Source organism: Crocuta crocuta, unplaced genomic scaffold, assembly GCF_008692635.1.
Source record: "Crocuta crocuta isolate KB4526 unplaced genomic scaffold, BGI_CrCroc_1.0 scaffold266, whole genome shotgun sequence".
Taxonomy (NCBI): domain Eukaryota; kingdom Metazoa; phylum Chordata; class Mammalia; order Carnivora; family Hyaenidae; genus Crocuta; species Crocuta crocuta.
The window spans coordinates 1,920,478-1,934,739 of record NW_027531005.1 but is presented as its reverse complement, the minus strand read 5'-3'; the positions used below and the strand labels follow the sequence as shown (position 1 = coordinate 1,934,739).

The window sequence follows — 14,262 nt, the reverse complement described above, 5'->3', positions numbered from 1 at the left end:
TTCAACATAACTTTTTTGGAGGGGTAACAGTTCAACTCATAACAATACTTAAGAGAAATAAAAACCTATGTGCAAACAAAACCTGTACACAAACATTCATAGCAGGATTATTCATAGGAGCCAAAACACAGAAGCATCCCAAATGCGTGTCACCTAGTGATCAGATACATTAAATTTGGTATCCATATAATATAATTCAGCAATAAAAAACAATGAAATATTTGCACGTATAGGAGGATTAGGAGGAACTTGACGGAGGACCAAGGGGGAGAAGAAGGGGGGAAATGGTGGGGGAAAGGGAGAGAGGCAAACCATGAAAGACTCTTGAATGATGACAAAAACTGAGGACTGATGGATGTGGGGGGGAGGGGGGGATGGGCATAGAGGAGGACCCTTATGGGGATGAGCATTGAGTGTTATGTGGAAACTAATTTGACAATAAACTATTTGTAAAAAAAAAAAAAAAATACTACAGAAGGAAAAAACAAAACAAAACAATGAAATACTCCTATGTGCTACAACATGGATGAACTTTGCAGTCATCATTCCCTGAAAGAAGGGAGTCACAAAGAAACATTTATTGTGCAGTTCTACTTAAATGTCCAGAATGGCCAAATCTTTACAGATAAAAAATAGCTTATATGTTTCCTAGGCCTGGAGTGGAGGTGGAGGAGTGTGGAATAAAGAGTGACTGCTGTTAGGTACAGAGTTTCTTGTTGGGGTGGTGAAACATGCTGAAATTGATTGTGATGATGGTCGCACATACTTAAAGCCACTGAGTAAATGGGTGAATCGTATGGTATGTGAATTATCAAATTAAAGCTGCAAAAATAGTTTAATCAATGGGATTGAAAGATTAAAGGATCTAACATAGACAAAAATATTTTAGGGCAAATATGGGAAGTACTATCCAAAGTAGGCATGTATGGATGTGGCGTAAAGAATAAGGAAAAATAAAATAAACTACAGCTTTGACCGCTAGAGCAGAAATGCTGAGAAATTAGTAGGCCTTAGTCCTCAAGCTTTATTTAAGCTTTCTTCTGGAGATCTTTTTTATTTTCCCCCTAAGTTGAATGTATAGCACTAAATCACTTTTCAGAGTTTAGCGCAACTGAAGCACCCTTAAATTATAATTCTTATCCCTATCCCTATCTACAGGCCTTATACAGAATGTTGTTATTTGGAAGATAACTGATTTAAAATAGCAGTGTTCATGCTAGACGAGGCAAATGGTATGAGATTTGAGGAGGAAGTATGTAAAAGTAGGAAAGCTGTGGAGTTGGCCAGTGTCTGCAGCAGAGGACAAGGGAGGTATAGATGAGGGAGACAAGGAATGGAAATGGGAGGGTCGGTGACCAGGGCGGATGGCAGACATTCAGGATGAAAAAAATGGCTGAAAATCCAGAATATGCCATTAGGCACAAGCCCTAGGATGGGAAAACAAATGGTGTGGATGTGAAGATTGGGATCTTCACATAGGAAGGCAGAGGCTGGCGTGTACTCTTGGCTCACCCATCCCAGTAGAACAACTTTGTTCCTTTTGGCCTATAGTTCCCCCTGGTGGTGCCGTTGTTAAGATTCATGGAGCTCTTTGGTGTTACTGTGATTCCCTATAACGACCTCCAAACCTAACATGGAAGAAATTATTTTAGATTTTAGAATCACTTCATAAATTAGTTACCATGTCTTGTTTTAGGGGTTCCCTAAATGCCGATTTCTACTAATAGATTTCTCTTACACTGTAAGAGATTCATGTATTCTATGTCACAGCTCTAAGAATTAAGCATAAATGACTTTCCCAAGATCAGAAGAAATAGTGTGTTATTTCTTCCACATAATTTCTGTTAATGATATTTTAGATTTTTAGAAATTTATTCTGGATGTATAGGTTTACAAGATTAGGAATACCAACATTAGTTCTCTTACCTCACATGTCTGACTTTCAGGCACTCAAGTTATAGGGTTTTATGTGGTACCTGATAAATTCCCAGCCTAAAAGAAAGCATTCCTTTGAATTTGGATGCTAACTTAAAAAAAATTTTTTTTTAACATTTATTCATGTTTGAGAGACAGAGAGAGACAGAGTGTGAGTGGGGGAGGGGCAGAACAAGAGAGAGACAGAATCCAAAGCAGGCTCCAGGCCTGAGCTGTCAGCACAGAGACCAAGTGAGGGACTCAAACTCATGGACCACAGGATCATGAGCTTAGCTGAAGTCGGACACCTAACTGACTGAGCCGCTGACGAGCCCCTGGATGCTAACTTTCTAAGACTCCAGAAATTAAGTGAATCTTAGGGGGAAATATAGATATTTACCTTACAGGAAGGACTACTGGTCAATTTATTTGTGTGTATATATGTTCATTTTGTTGAAAAAGATCATAAAATTTACCATTTTAATTGCCAACTTATTCTTACTGTACAGTTACATGACTATTATCACCCCCATTTTCTGGTTGATACCTGTTGTTCCAGTGCAATTATTAATAGCATCTCCTTTCACTTTCAAAAGTGCCCTGCTTGAAAAGTTTTGTGGTCAGCTTACCATAAAGATGTTAGCCTTTACTAGTATTTAGAATGAATCCCTGAAATGGGTGTGACCAGGTACCATATTTCCTCTAACCACAAAAGTTGCTAAATTCGTTGCATTGATTACAAAAGTAAAAATGTTGGTGGTTATAGATTCATCTGATTCCTAGTCATGCTTTCTAGATATGTTTATATAAAATTCTCTCCTATTAACAGGATCTTTTAGGGAACTGGGCAATTTTTCCCTGTATTCTCCTTAGACTGCCTGACAGACTTAAAACATGTTACCTTCTGAGGGGGAGGAGTGTGGTGGCTGATAGAATCAGTGATAGCATACTTTCATATCACAAAAATACTTTTTTGTTTAAAGACATTAACTTTGGGGATTAAGGATGATGACCCAGTTAAATAACTAATTAGAATATTAGTCTACCCTGAAATCTCAAAGTGCTTTATGATCTTTCTACTTAAAAGTATACTAGTGTTACACATCTACTCTACCTTGTATATGCCTCAACAATGGAGAGTGTTGGTTCTTAAGATGTTACTTTGGTTCTCAACTATTTGGACATTATACTGTAGGTAGTCAAGTCCTGACTGACACTTCTTCCTTTTGTGAAAAAGATGCTGTTGAGGGAAAATGAAACCCAGACAGACCTCAGCTGACTTAGCCATGATCATGATAATTAGTTGGAGTTGTGAACTCCACCCAAACCCAGTTCACCGAGTTTCCACACATGATTACCACCTGGGCTTTTTTGTTTTAAATTTTTTCTGAAAAGTAGTCTTTGCCTTGATCTATTTTTTGTTCGGAATACTATGTTTTAAGAAGCTGAGTCAAGAGTATCTTTGGCAGGTTAACCATTAAAAGTTAATTTGATGCAACTGACTGAGTCTCAAATTATTATTGCTGTTACCCTAACATTGTGGTTTGTGAATGGTGTTCCCTAGTCCAGCCGTACAAGGTGACCTTTTCTTTTTGAGCGCCTGCTAAGTGCAGCTCTAGGCATTTTACATACATATCCTGTTTGATACAGGAACTAGAGCGAGGCTGTGAGCTTCCTGGAAAGCTGAGGTTCATCCTGTGTTTTACTCTGCTGTTCAGTGTATCTGGGTCATACTTTGTTTCATTTGACCAATCAGTCATTGATTGCTAAGCTGTTTTGCTTAAAGAAACTGCTCTCGTGAAAAGGAACAAACTACTGATACATTCAACACCGTGGCTGAACCTCAACTGCATTATGCTAAGTGAAGGAAATTGTATTAAAAATGCTGTGTATTGTACATTCCTATTGAAGTCTTGGCCTTCAGTAGTTCCGAATGTGACTGTATTTGGACACAGAGTCTTTAAAGAAGTAATTAAAGTGAAATGGGGCCATTACGGTGGCCCTAATCCAACGGGATTGGTGTCTTCATAAGAGGTCAAGACACAGACACACACAGAAGACCATGTGAAGATACAGGGAGATGACAGCCATTTACAAGCCAAGGAGAGTGTCTTCAGACCTTGATAAATCCAGAACTGTGAGAAAATAAATTTGTTTGTTTGTTTTAGCAAAAAACAAGCAAACTATGCGTTGTATGACTCTACTTATATGCCTTTCAGAAAAAGGCAATACTATTGGGTCAGAAAACAAATCAGTGGAGGAAAGGGTAGGATGCAGAGAAGTATAAGGAAATTTGGGGGGATTCATAGAACTATTCTGTGCACTAAAACCAGTGAATTTTACTGCATGTAAATTATACCTCAGTGTAAGAAGTCTTGCTTTTATGCAGTGAAATGACCATTGCCCTATTGGGGACCATGGTTTTTGTTGCATAAGATAATAGACTTGATTAGTTTGTCAACTAGTAGAATTAAATGAAGGTTGCTACACACACCTCATCTTGCCTTTGAAAACTAACCTGGAGAGCACCGGTATGCTCTCTCAAGACTTGGGGAGCAAGTGGTGCTGACTTTACTCAGCACCCAAACCATGGACAGCATAAGGACTCACTGGTCACAGCTCGTCTTCCTAAGTTATCTGTAAACTGTTGGACCACAAAGCTTTGTACTTCGAGGTTGTGAGCTTCTCTAGGAAAGGTTTTTCTGCCCCAGAACTATTTCTGCTCACTTGCCACTGAATTCTCTAGTCTTCATTGGGTCTCCTATCTGTCCTTTTTTCCTTCTCACAACCACTAGGCAAAGAATAGGTCAATGCAGGAGTATGAACAGTATGGTGAGGCAAATGTCACTGATTTGGAGCTAGGCCACACTCTTGTACAAAGATTTCAAACACAGGAACCCATGTCAGTGCCCAGGATATGCTCTCACCTGATCAGGACAGCCTCTACCATGTCAATTACTTATTTAGTGTCTCTGCTTTTAAATTGTAGATAATTGGGAGATTGCATTACTTTTAACTGGAAAGTAGTTCTTGACACTTTCAGAAGGACTTCAGACAGACCTATGAGATAATCTATAGTAAGAAATTTCCTACATAAGGGACTGCTTTTCCTGCTTTTAGCAGCATAAAGGATTACCTGTGCTGTGCTATTAAGTCCAGGCAAAAAGCAGGACCCTCCGCTGACTGGCTCGGACACACTGCTCACAGAGCACCACCACGAGAGCTCCTAAGGCAGGCTTCATATCTAAAAGCATCCTGTTCTGTAGCGCTCCAGACAGGCGTGTGTTTCTTTCTCTGTGGTTGGCATAGTCACTTCCTGTTTGTTTCCTGCTGGCCCACACTGAAGGAAAAGCCAGGGACTGAATTGAAGCGTTGGATGTAGTCTGCATTTTGCCAGCGGAAGTGGATTGTTTAGTCTGGGTTCAAGCACAGGACTAGGCAGTTTCAAGTTTGGAATCAGAGTGGCTTGCAGGAGACTCGTGAACAACAGGCTTGATCCTGGAAGAACTGGGTGCAGCTGCACACTTAGCAAGGCAGGGAAGCCTTGAGGCAAAATTAGAGAGCCCGGGAGGGCAGGTCAGCCGGGGCCAGCTGTGGTGGCGGGGCTGGTGAGTGCTTCACCTTTGGCATTTTGGTGTGATATTTTGAGAAGCTGCAAAAGCATACCTCCCTACTGTGAAGCAAATGGTTTTCTGGTGGTATGGTCAAGCTTTCTCTTATTCAAAATCTAACTGATGTAGAAAAACCTTTACTTTTAAAAGTTGCTGGCTATTTTAACTATAAAATTCAGTGTGGAATGGGTTCTTCTCTCTGCCTTATTCCAAAGTAGAGGCTGTTATTCTATCATCACGTTACAGTATTCAAATAACACCTTTGCGCTTGTTCACCAGGCATATCTTTAAGTTGTACAAAGTAGCAACCATACTTTAAAGAGTTCTAATTAAAAATAGGTAGATCATGTATGAAATTGGGAACATCTTGTGTCCGGTCTCATTTTTACAACAGAATACAGACCTTTCACCACAGATCGCCCATCAGCAGGGTTTGAATTGTGACCTACTTGACTGGGAGAGGTAAGTGGGGCATGGGTGGCACCTCACGGCCAAATGAGTTGATTGAAGTGGTTTCCCTCAGTTTCCTAAACTATGTGCCATAGAGTTGGGGTTTGCTCTCGTCCTGTGACACATCTGTCACTCTGGACATCTTTTCTCCTGTTGCCCGAGATTCAAAGATTTTGAGTAAACCCTTCAGAGGAAATCAAAGAAAATATATAGACAAATTTAATTTGAATTGGTTTTAAAATTTGTTTTTTTATGTCTTTATTTTATTTTGAGAGACAGAGAATGAGTAGGGGAGGGGCAGAGAGAGGGAGACACAGAATCCGAAGCAGGCTCCAGGCTCTGAGCTGGCTGTCAGCACAGAGCCCGACGCAGGGCTTGAACCCACGGACTGTGAGATCATGACCTGAACTGAAGTCGGATGCTTAACTGACTGAGCCACCCATGCGCCCCTGAATTGTTTATTAGCAACTAAATGCCTTTTATTCAAGGCTAAAAGCCTTCTCCTTTTTTTTTTTTTTCTTGGTAAGCTTATAAAGGAAACATAGTCTTTAATCAGGGTTTCAAGAGTAAAAGACTAGATGTAATTGGAAAGCCCAGAGAGTTCAGATTTATTTGTTTCAGCTCTGTGCTGAGGGCCTGTCAAATCAGGTACTGTTCTTGGCAAAGGATACAGCCCCTAGAATTGGACACGCAAAATCCTTGCTTTTGAGGAGCTTATGTCCCCATTTTGATCTCTTTCTGAAATTCAGCCAGTCCTGGACCTCTGGCAAAGTCTTCAGAGAGTTTTCGTGTGTGGACTTTATGCATTAGAGGTTGTAGTTAATGTTTTATTCCTTATTGCTTGTATTTCTGTGTAAGAAGTAGATTCATACAATATATATAGTTGTAATAGTGGATCATATAGCTAAACAGTTTCTGGATCCTGGCAGCCAATGCATAATAGTATTCTTTACAGTTGAACAAACATTACTGAGTTCTCGCAGTGGGTAAGGCACTGGTTTAAGAGCATATGTGACACAGGGATGGATGAGACATGCTCCCTCTTCTCAAGGCGTTTATAATCCTGGTTGGAGAAGCAAGCATTTGCACAGCCACCTCTAATAGAAGGCCAAGTGTGAATGCTGTAAGTGTATCTTAATATACTTAACTAATGTATATACTTACTAACGTACAGTGATCTCGGGGCACCAGTCAGTGAGGCGTCCGACTTCGGCTCAGGTCGTGATCTCACAGTTTGTGGGTTCGAGCCCCACATCAGGCTCTGTGCTGACAGCTCAGAGCCTGGAGCCTACTTCTGATTCTGTGTCTCCCTAACTCTCTGCCCCTCTCCTACTCGCATTCTGTCTCTCTCTCAAAAAAAAACATTTAAAAAATAAATAAAGCACAGACATCTCAGTAACTGGTAGTGGTTCCTTTTCCTGCTATAATGACTTGAGGGAGAGGGCTCATAGGTGCAGATTTGACTTTCTAGAGCTAATCCTGTATGCAGAAAATGGAGTTGTTTTGAATTTCTCCCCATATTGGCATTGAGTTGCCTCTTTGACTTACCATAAACTTGCATGATTTCTTACTTGAAATAGCCCAATCATTTGGAGTGATTCCTAGATGCTCCTACATGAAGATTCAAGAATTGAAGACAATGGTTGGGGACTCAAGAAGGGGTGGCTATAGAGTGAGACAGAGAAGGGCAGTTACAGGGTGAGAACTCTGATGTTTCCCTTCAAACATTCTCAGATGCCGTATAAAAAATCTAAGCCAGTTATCAGACAGGGGAAATGCTGTTTGTCCACTCATTTTAACCTTCATATGATGTTCCATTTAATGAATTTATAATATGGTATTGCATAATGCAGTATTGATTCAGTTTGGCTTAATTCAGTGCAGATGCATTATTCTAGCCTTAGGAGTTCTGCTGGCTTGACTTTCTTAGGACGAAGAATGCCTTATGCCAAAATCGAGTAATGAGTAATAGCTTCACTGTGGTTTTTCCTAATTCGCTATTTTAAAATTGCAGTCTCTTAAGTCTCATTAACTGATTATTAACCAGTCTAAGCATTTTAAATATTTGTAAGTAATTAGTCTGCTGTGTGAATGATTTGAGTAGTCATTAAAGTGGAATGTCAACTTGGTGTTTATTGGAAATGTCTCTATTTTTGTTGATGTCTCCTTCCTTTGTATGTGAAATATTATAGTTCTCATGGCCTTTGTTTAGTTGGCTCTTTGATTTGGTCCTGCACAAAAGTAAGTTGTTATCTGAGCCATAGACAAGAGCTTGAGGGTGGTGCTATTGAAGAGAGGAACTATCAAAATCTGGTTAGATCTGGGGCCATGGCCAAACAGGAGAGTCCCATGGGCTCTCCAGCCCCTTGCCAAAGACCTAGAACTCATTTCTAAGGTCCCAGACTACAACCCCTAAACCTGGCCCATCATGATCCCAGTGTGTTAGCTGTTTCAGTGGGATCAGATGAGTCTGTTCATGCCCTTTACCAGTCCTGAAGACAGAGGAACACTAGGGGCTACTGTTTAGTTAGTACCTAGCCCTTCAGAAGGGCAGAGTATGGATGCAAACATTCTCCACTCTCCTTACACTGAGCTAGAAGTAGCCGTGGACAAGTCAGATGACCAGAGTTGAAGTCCTGGGATTTGGGAATAAGAAAACCAGGTCCAGTGTGATTGCTTTATCAGTTTTGTGATTTGAGAACTTTAATTTAACTTCTTTGGATCTGTTTAGTATTTTTTAACAGCTTTCTTGAGATATTATTTTCATAATGTACAGTACAGTGGCTTTAGTATATGTACAGAATTGCCCGTCTATCACCACAGTTAATTTTGGAACGTTTTCATTATTCCCAAAAGTAACCCTATCCTTAACTGTCCTTTCCCAATTTCCCCATTCCCTCTAGCCCTAGGCAATCCCTAATCTATTTTTCTCACATTAGATTTTCCTACATAAATGGAGTCCTACAACATGCAGTCCTTTATGCCTGGCTTCTTTCATTAGCATAATGTATTCAAGGGTCATCAACGTTTAGCACGTATCAGCACTTAGTTCTTTTTTATTGCCAAATAATATTCCATTGTATAGCTATACTGCAGTTACTACAGTTAATTTATCCATTCATCAATTGATGGACATTTAGGATGTTTCCACTTTTTGGCTATTCTACTTTTTGTTTTAATTTCCAGGAAGTTTTTTTACTTCCAGGAACTGTAGCTAGAATCCCTCGCAGTATTTGGTGTAATTCCAGACATGTGGCTAATATGGGACTCAGTAAATGTACAGTGAAACAACTGAACAGAACTACTTTCTGTATTGTCTTTAATGCTTTGTCCCTTCCTCTCCCAATCTACAGGTATCTCCGATGAAGACATTATCAACATCACTCTTCCCACTGGAGTCCCCATTCTCCTGGAACTGGATGAGAACCTGCACGCTGTTGGACCTCACCAGTTCCTGGGTGACCAAGAGGCTATCCAAGCCGCCATTAAGAAAGTAGAGGATCAAGGAAAAGTGAAAAAACGAGTTGAAAAATGAAAGCTTTCCCATTTACTGGCTAGGAATAGCTGCAAAGGAAGTGGCATGCAGTATTTTATGGGTGCTGATCTCTTTCTTTTTTCCCCCTGATTTTTCCAGAACTAGGCAATGGGATAGAGTTTACATACGTAATTCGGTACATTTTATGGCCCAGATAAAAGATTTAGGATGCCTGATTACTTTATCGTAAGTCTTATGAATGAACTCTCCTGCCAGTCATGTTTGAATTAGTTATTCATGGGGCTAAGTAGTAGTAGTAACCAGTGTGACTAATCAAGGTCTTGAGTTTCTAAGGTGGGAGAGTAACAAGTAGAGGTGGCGTTTAAGGTATTCATCATTTAATAAACCATTATTGAATCACTATTGACAGACACTACTTATTCCACTAGGTAGTTCACTTTTATATTTACTGAGACTTTCTGGGATGATAGTAAGGTTTATTAGATAATATGCTCTACTTATTTATTGCTAGTCTTATCCTTTAGGAAAAGGGATGCTTTGCAAGTTAAAACCAGACGCCTATTAAATGGGAGAAATCACAGATGGATTCCTCCAAGAAAGCCAACAACCAACAATAAGGCACTTTGCCTTGTCTCTAGTCCAGAGACATCCTTTCTTTGACATTTGGAAAGGTTCCCCTTTGGCTGCTAGGATTAGCCACATGTAGACAGCCATAGCTGTTTGTGTTCTTTTGTTGACCTGTTCATCTTTGGGTACTTAAAATTGTTTAAAAGTAAAGGTCTATGACTGGAAAATGAATATCCCCAAAGCATCTCCATACGATTGATAAACATTAGGTAAAGGCCTGTGAACTAGTCTTTGGCTCAAATCTTCTGTAACTCTCAAAGTGTTGCACCTATTTCAATGCATGGACACTCCTAATGCCCTATAAATTGAAAATCAGGGTCAGGGGGAAGATAAAATATAGTGCATGTAGTTTTATTCCCATGAGCAGGAAAAATATGGTACTTTGGGGCTTGTCATACACATGTACCGTTTGTCATCAGAGAACAAAAGATTATAGTATGTGACATGAAGGAGCTAGGGTAGGCCACAGACAGAAGTGGATGCTGGCCAGTCTCAATGATACTGTTTTCCACATCATATTTTTAGATGCCGTGGGTATATGAGTCATGGTTTCTTTAAACTATTGCCTTATTTTAAGGCACGTGACATATATTTCAGTGACCGTCATGGAAAAAAATTGTAGCTATTAGTTTTTCATGATATTCCATTGGTGGATTAGTCCATTTGTATCCATTTTATAGTAAATGGCAATCGAAGAAAACTAATTCCAAAACCCTTGCGACAGCCTGGTCTCCATGTGGTCCTTACTTTAGGATGTTTTAGGATAAAGATGGCTGGGAAGAAGAGATGACACTGGTGTGCTCCCAGCTGGCCACATCTGGGACACACAAGGACAGGGAATGTGGGCGCTTTCATTTCTGACGAACCAGTAGTGTCTGCTGTAGCCCTTCATTTTAGTCCAGGTACTTAACCAAATAATACTCTTTGGAATTCAGAGGTCAGATCTTTCTAGAATTCCAAACCTATGGTCAGGCTGTACGTCAGACCATTCTTTAACAGCTCCATCTCTGGAGCTGCCCTGTGAATTTTCTAACCCAAGTGGTGACCGTGTCTCAGTGCAACTGAAGATCCTGAGTTGGAGTCTTCCCTTGTCCTCCCCCTGTCCTCGTTCACTTCCAGGGCGCCCCCTGGCAGAGTGATGTGGTTCTGCACACAAAGCTACACTCACAACCAGTCGCTTTGGAATCTGGCAGATTGCCCAAGATCGGGATAATTTTTGCTGATACTTTCTGATGTAATTTGGCTTTTTGTTTTTGAGATCTTGGCTGAAATAAATGAGACATTTATGAAAACCTCATGTAAAATGACTTTCTTTGTAAAGATTTTATTTTCAGTCCCTACACCCGACGTGGCGCTCAAACGCACAGCCCTGAGATGGAGCGTCGCATGCTGTACTGACTGAGCCAGCCAGGCGCCCCATTTTTTTAAAGACCTGTAAAATCATTTTTAACAATTCCAGCAATTCGTCCTTACATGACCTAATGTAGCTGTTTTCTTCGTGTGGCTTACAAGGTATTTAGAATTTTTGATGTAGGAGTCTTGAAGGCCAACCTGCATCCTAATCTTGGCATCCTTCTTTTCTCTGTGAAGCTGGGACCATAAAAGGGGGATTTTTTTTTTTAAAGGAAAGGTAGATAGCCTGCCTAGAAATTTGGCTGTTAGAGAGGGCAGCCCAGCCTGCCACCAGGGTGGACTCGCCCTGAAGCCAGCTAGACCGACTCCTCTGCCCCCAGGCTGGAGTGACTATCCCAGGCTGGAGCCAGTGTGGTAAGATGATGGCCACAGCAAGGTGCTCCTCCCAGGCTTTCAGTTAAATATTTACATGAGTGCTGCATCCCAGTACACGGAGAATTTATTTTTCTAAGGGAGCAGAAGTTCTTCAGAAAATGGAGGTTTTCATTTCTCTAATGTTCATCTGAGCACAGACAACAAAGTGTCCTTGGGTAAGAATGCATTATGTCATGTATTTGTCTTTGATAAGCCGTGCAACCAAGATTTCCAAATGAGACCTGGTTATCTCCAAGCCCATCCAGATTCTTTTCGCCGAAGATGCGTAGATCATTTCTCATCTTGGAACGTGATCACTTTGATCGAGATGCTGTTACTACATGTGCACAGTAGGGTGGCGGTTCTTTGTCTTCCAGTCTGAGAAGCCTCCCCAGGCTCTATAGCTTTTNGGATGCAAAGAGAGGGGGTCAGTGTGTGAGGCTGTTAAAACCAGTCCCTGGTGGGCAGCACGTGGCCGATTTGGTGGCCAAATCTAGAAACCCTCCTGGTCACCTTGCCGCCCCCCAGAAAGAGAAGAGACAGGTCAAGTAATTCCCTGCTCCTTCCCTCATGTAACCCTAGTTCTTTATTTTCCTAGCCCCATACTGCTTTTGACCGAATCGGTTAGGAGAAGCAGTTTTCCTACACAGAGGTTTCATCATCCCTGGTGTCATTTTTAATTCATTTTCTTACTTTTACAAACAACAGCGACTTTTCAAAGTTCAGCTTCCCTGTTACCTGGAAAGCCTTTTTTTTTTTTAAATGTATTTATTTAAATTCTAGTTAGTTAACATATAGTGTAATAATGATTTCAGGAGTGGAACCCAGTGCTCATCTCAAAAAGTGCCCTCTTTAATGTGCATCACCCATTTAGCCCATCCCCCCACTCCCTTCCCCTCCAGCAACCCTGTTTGTTCTCTGTATTTAAGAGTCTCTTGTGGTGTGTCCCCCTCTCTGTCTTCATTTTATTTTTCCTTCCTCTATGTTTATCTGCGGAGTTCCTCAAATTCCACATAGGAGTGAAATCATCTGGTATTCATCTTTCTGACTAATTTCACTTAGCATAATAAACTCTAGTTCCATCAACTGATGAATGGATAAAGAAGGGAGGTGTGTGTGTGTGTCCATGTCCATACACAATGGAATATTACTCAGCGATCAAAAAGAATTAAATCTTGCCATTTGCAACAACGTGGATGGAACTGGAAAGACTTTCATATGTTCTTCCCTCAGAAACATACCAAATTGCCTCAAGGTTGAAGTTCCTGATTATGTTTCCTGTTTTTCTGTTTTGCATAATTGGATTTTGCAAGTTTTTGGCTGACTTTTATAACAGCATTTGTTGTATTAAATCATGCCTTGCCTCATAGCAGATCTGGCTGCGGCAGATGCCATGTTATGCTGTGTGGCCTGAGGGTTTTCACGGACTGCGAAGCGAATTTAAGCCACCTATTCCAAGGGGAATATGAAACATCCAAAGTATAAGAATAAATCTTAATCATCCAGTCTCCCTCTTATGATAGAGTTATTTGGCTGAATGATAGGCAGAATGAAAGTCACTCTTTTTCTGCAATTGGTAATGTTTCATTTATTGGAGGATAATCTGGCTGTGTAGTCTAGCCTTTAAGACACTGGGACTTTAAGTTGCCAAAAACTGTAAGTCACTTTGACAGTTTTCTAGAGGTAAGCTAGAGTGTCACCATCACTGCCTATGTACACATAATAGAGCCACAGGTCTCTTACTTTTTATTTAAGTCAGGGCTGGCCATTTAAGCTTACACTTACTCTGATTTGACAGGAATACATTTTAAAAAGTCTTTTTATTGTAGGAACGCCTGGGTGACTCAGTTGGCTGAGCAACCAAGCTGGGCTCTGTGCTGAGTGTAGAGCCTGCTTAAGATTCTCTCTCTCTCCTTCTGCCCCTCTCCTCACTCGCACCCTCTCTCCCTCTCTCTAAAATAAAAACTAAAAGCAACAGAAATTTTTATTATACAAAGCTTTAAACGTCCACAGAAGCAGAGAGTGTAAGTAGCACAAAGAACACCCGTGTGCCCACCTGCCACCCAGTCGCCACCTCATTAACTTATGACCGCTGTTATGTACGTCTCCCGACTCTCTTCCCCCACCGCACTGGATTATTCTGAAATAAGTGCCGAACATCAAACAGGATAAATTTTGAAAAGGAAAACAGCTTAAATAGTCTTTGTGCAGTTAAAATGGAAGCCATCAGTCATCTGTTCTGAACTTTGTCTTGTGTTAGTGCCAAAGAGAAACAGAACGTCAGCCATTGCTAACTTGTCAAATTTGAGTCTCGTCTTGTATACGGCCTGTCCTGTCTCTGATTGCTGCCTAGAGATGCAAGAATCTATCTCACATTGGGGCGCCTGGGTGGCTTAG

At 40.8% G+C, this 14,262-nt stretch overlaps 1 protein-coding gene across 1 annotated transcript in view; it reads left to right on the top strand.

Moving 5' to 3' along the window:
* The window catches only part of BPGM (bisphosphoglycerate mutase), a 49,394-nt gene extending 38,004 nt beyond the window's left edge, over positions 1 to 11,390 (top strand). The window contains exon 5 of the mRNA XM_077770707.1: positions 9,329 to 11,390. Coding sequence (XP_077626833.1) covers positions 9,329 to 9,510 — 182 coding nt within the window. The 3' untranslated portion in view covers positions 9,511 to 11,390. The remainder of the gene's footprint in view (positions 1 to 9,328) is intronic.
* The last annotated feature ends 2,872 nt before the right edge of the window (positions 11,391 to 14,262 follow it).